Here is a 4,215-nt window from a genome sequence, read left to right on the forward strand (position 1 = left end):
GTGCCAACGAGACGCTGTGCGGTAACCATGGCTTCTGTGAGAACTCAGATGGCTCCTTCCGCTGCCTCTGCGACCGTGGCTACGAGAGCTCACCCTCCGGACACTACTGTGTTGGTGAGTCTCCTGTGATCCCTCTGCCAGTCAGTGAGGGAGAGCCATCAGTGGATGCCAGGCTGGTGTCCCCACTGTGTGATGGCTCCCAGAATACAGGCATGGACTGCATCTGTGCAACAGAATACCAAACATGGACAGGGCAGCTCACAGAGGCAAAACTTAGCACAGCAGATCCTTGGGACTGCAAAGGAGCAGGGCTCTATAAAAAAGCGAGCAGCTCCCAGTGAACATGGAGCCCTTCTCTGTGCAGGTGGAAAGGAGGTGCTTGGGGACTGGAGGCACTGAAGGTGCTAGAGATGTATTTTAATGGGTGCCTGGAAAGAACAGGCAGGGTGTGATACAAGGAAAAATGTTTTCACCATGAAGACAGGCAGGAAGTGAAACAGATGGCCAAGATGGCTGTGCAGTCACCATCCTCAGAGATTTTAAAGACTCAACAAGACAAAGCCCTGAACGGCCTGCTAGGATCCCATAACTGATCCTGCTTTGAGTAGGGGGTTGGACTAGAGACCTCTGATGCTTACTTCAAACCTGTGTCATCCTGTGATCCCGTACCTGGAATTCAGACTCCTTGAATCCACTAAGAGCAGGGCATCAAGCTCTTGCCAGACTTACATTGGGCTGCAGTGTGAGCTCTCAGCTCACTCCTGGCAGCTTTCATCTCCCTGCTAAAGGGTGAGCCCATGCTGCAGACCGTGCACGGGCTGCCAGTGCAGAGGCAGGGCTCCCACTGCCCACCACTTTCCCTTGCTTTGCAGATGTAAATGAATGCGAGCTGATGGTCGCCGTGTGCGGGACTGCACTTTGTGAGAATGTGGAGGGATCTTTCCTGTGCCTCTGCCCCAGCGATCAAGAGGACTACAACACGGAGGCAGGGCAGTGCCAGCCCCGAGCAGCTGTGGGTGAGTAGGCAGCTAGGACAGAAGCATTGGTGGCAGCCAGAGCAGGAGTGTCGTAGCTGTGGCTGGGGTGAGATAAAGCTGAGACGCTGCCAGTGCTGTACGAGCCCATGCAGGCATGAGCATACTTTCATCTGGGGAGAGCTGAGGAGCCTGGAAATGGGGACCTGGGAAGGCTACACTGCTGGTGATGGGTGTGCTCTGGGACCTCCTAGGTGTGGGATGCTGCACTGGGGTGCCAAGGACCCCAACCTGTCCCTGCTCTACTGTCTTCTAGAGGGCCCCAAGACACATGCAGCCCCCCTCTCTGACAGCGCAGAGCGCAAGCAGTGCTACTACCACATCAGTGACGTTCGCCTGTGTGACAGTGTCCTCGCCAAGAACATCACCAAGGAAGAGTGCTGTTGCACTGTGGGGGCAGCTTGGGGTGACAACTGTGAGACTTACCCCTGCCCCATCCTGGGCACAGGTAGGACTGTGGCCTCACCACACCAGGCAAGGCCGGTGCTCTGCCTGCCAGCTCCACTTTGTTTGCACTAATGAGCTGTTTGTTTTCCTCCCATCTTCACCTGGCATCTTCCTCCTGGCCAGTGGAGTACCAAGAGATTTGCCCTGTTGGGAAGGGCTATGTTCCCCAGAAAGATCCACTCTCAGGAAAAGTCTCTTTCACAGGTACTAGCACTATTTTCTCTCATTTCTTCCTGGGGGAATAGGGAGGGTGCTGTGCAAAACCGTGCATCATCCACAGAAATATATCCCCAGGGGTGTGGTGGGGGATGCTAACGTTCTGCTGCTGTTTTCCTCCATCCATAGAAATCTCAGGTGGCCAGTATCACCATGCTAGAAGTGCCCCTTTCTCCAGTCCTGCCTCACTGCTGACAATGATTCTTACTTGGTGCAAATCTCCCATCCCCATTTCAAACGAGTGATGGTGCCCAGTAAGACACAACCCTTCCAGTTACTGGTCAGATCTCCCCAGTGGCCAGCTGACTCAGTCTTTGGCACTTCAGGAGGTTGTGTTCTCAACCTTCCAGAAACATACATGAATTTCACATTTATGAAACTGCGCAGTTCTTCATCACCCCTCCTTCTGCTCTGCCTGTGGCTGCTTCTTCCCACTCTGCTCCAAGGCATGGGGCTGGTGGGAGAGGGGGAACTCAGGTGCTGTGCCAGCTCTCTGCACGCACAGCACCCATCCCACCTTACTTCCACGGCTCTGCTCCCTGAGACGCTCTCTTCTTCCCTCCATCTCTCTCTCAGACATGGACGAGTGTGAGATATTTGGCTCTGAGTTCTGCCGCAATGGACAGTGTTTGAACACGGTGCCAGGCTACAAGTGCTTCTGCCGTACAGGCTACTACTATGACTCCAGCAGGCTTGAGTGTGTTGGTAAGATGACCCCAGAGCAGCGGGCAGCCTACTGCACATGGAGGGATGGCTGGGCTGCTGCACCCAGAGTTGTCCCTGCTGCCCATGCTACAGGGCCAAGTCTGGGTGACAGGCTTCCTGGGATCCTCCTGGGGAACAAGAAAGGAGGTGACAGGAGCCCCTGAGGTCCCTGTTCGGGCAGGGTCACGTTGCCCCTAGCTCACAGCCTGAAACGTTGCTCCGTCCTTGTGTGTGGGCAGACCAGGACGAGTGTCAGAATGAAGTGTACTGCATCAACGGCGAGTGTCTGAATACAGATGGCTCCTACCACTGCTTCTGCAGCCTCCCTCTCGTGCTGGATGCCACCGGCAATCGGTGTGTGAACCTCTCTGGTAGAGCAGGTGAGTCCAAGCCTCCGCCATAGCACACCTTTCCCCCTCACATCCTGCCCCACAGCTGGGAACCCTGGGAGGGAACAGTAGATGGGGGCTCAGTGTCAGGCTGAGGTTTGCCAGCACCAGCCACCACAGTGTGCAGCCAGGGCAGGGGGAGCAGGAGCTGGGACAAAAAATCATCCCTCTCAGGACAAGGTGGACTGGCACTCTTCTGGATGATTTTCATGGCATCCTTTGCTTGTGTCACCCACAGATCCCTTGGAGGAGTACGAAATCCACCTGGATGTCTGCTGGCAGACCGTTGCTGACTACATCTGTCAAGACCTGCTGCATGGCGAGCAGACCACATACACTGAGTGCTGCTGCCGGCTCGGTGAAGCCTGGGGCCAGAACTGTGCACTCTGCCCACACAGATCCTCCGGTGAGCAAGATGGCGTGGGGACAGATGGCGTCCCCAACAGAGGTGGGGACGGGCTAGGCTGCCACAGGTCATGTCATGCAGGGTCAGCCACGTACAGCTGCAGCAAGAGCTCCTCTTGTTGTCTGCATTGCTGAAGCCAGCCCGAGGAGTGGTTGAATCCCTATATGAATCCCCAAGGCTGAGCCACACCAGTGGGTAGAATGTACCTGAAACTGGTTTGCAGTGAGTCCAAAGTGTTTGAGGGGAAAGTTGCTCTGTGCATCCTGCTGCTCCTGCTTAGTTTAGGAAAGATGAGACAGTGGCAGCCTGTGACGGGAGCACACTGAGAACTGGGGTACTTGCTGCTCAAAGACTTGCTGGCCCCAGGTAGGAGCTGGTCTTCTTGAAGAAGGGGTCCCATCAGCAAATTACAGAGCTGCAGCTTTGGAAGCCATTGCGTGTGGGCCTGGCTCTGCTGGCCCAGTGTGGATGCACCCTCTCCAGCTATAGTGGACTTACCTACCTCTCTTGAGCCAGGCTGCTGACCCTTCCTTTTCTCTCACCACTTGCAGCTGATTTTGCTTTCCTGTGTAACGGGGCCAGTGAAGACAGTGAGAGAGGGTCTGAGCTCAGAGAAAGACCTAGGTATGAGTATGCACCAGGCTTGGAAGACCCCCACTATGGCCTTCCCAGCCCCGATATGGGGCCCTACTACAACTACCTGGAGTCTGAGTACGGAAACCCTGATGCTGGCTTCCCTCGGAGGGAACCCAACAGTGAGTTTCACGGCAGCCCTCTCTACCACGGCCCAGGGCGGTCCCTGCCCCACTACCTGCCCAGCCAAACTGGTGAGTACTGGGAGACACACAGAGATGGCCTTGCACCCAGCTCATGTCCGCGGGGACTTGCCTGGCAGCTCCTACCCCGGCCAGGTCCTCCAAGGCTCAGAGCAAGCTCTGCTCCCGGCTTCTCCGGGTTGGTCCTGGCCCCACCAGCACCACCTCGCCACATGCCCCATGTCCCCTCTGCGGCTAGGCGG

General features: G+C 56.2%; 1 protein-coding gene across 1 annotated transcript in view; it reads left to right on the forward strand.

The window, feature by feature from the left end:
• The window catches only part of LTBP2 (latent transforming growth factor beta binding protein 2), a gene marked incomplete at both ends in the record, with an annotated part of 35,407 nt that extends 31,383 nt beyond the window's left edge, over nucleotides 1–4,024 (forward strand). The window contains 8 exons of the mRNA XM_009871778.1: nucleotides 1–114; nucleotides 873–1,016; nucleotides 1,291–1,482; nucleotides 1,605–1,685; nucleotides 2,274–2,402; nucleotides 2,642–2,782; nucleotides 3,030–3,197; nucleotides 3,749–4,024. Of these exons, the coding sequence (XP_009870080.1) occupies nucleotides 1–114; nucleotides 873–1,016; nucleotides 1,291–1,482; nucleotides 1,605–1,685; nucleotides 2,274–2,402; nucleotides 2,642–2,782; nucleotides 3,030–3,197; nucleotides 3,749–4,024 (1,245 nt within the window). The remainder of the gene's footprint in view (nucleotides 115–872; nucleotides 1,017–1,290; nucleotides 1,483–1,604; nucleotides 1,686–2,273; nucleotides 2,403–2,641; nucleotides 2,783–3,029; nucleotides 3,198–3,748) is intronic.
• Nucleotides 4,025–4,215: the final 191 nt, after the last annotated feature.

The sequence above is a fragment of the Apaloderma vittatum genome, unplaced genomic scaffold (assembly GCF_000703405.1).
Source record: "Apaloderma vittatum isolate BGI_N311 unplaced genomic scaffold, ASM70340v1 scaffold16496, whole genome shotgun sequence".
NCBI classification, from domain to species: domain Eukaryota; kingdom Metazoa; phylum Chordata; class Aves; order Trogoniformes; family Trogonidae; genus Apaloderma; species Apaloderma vittatum.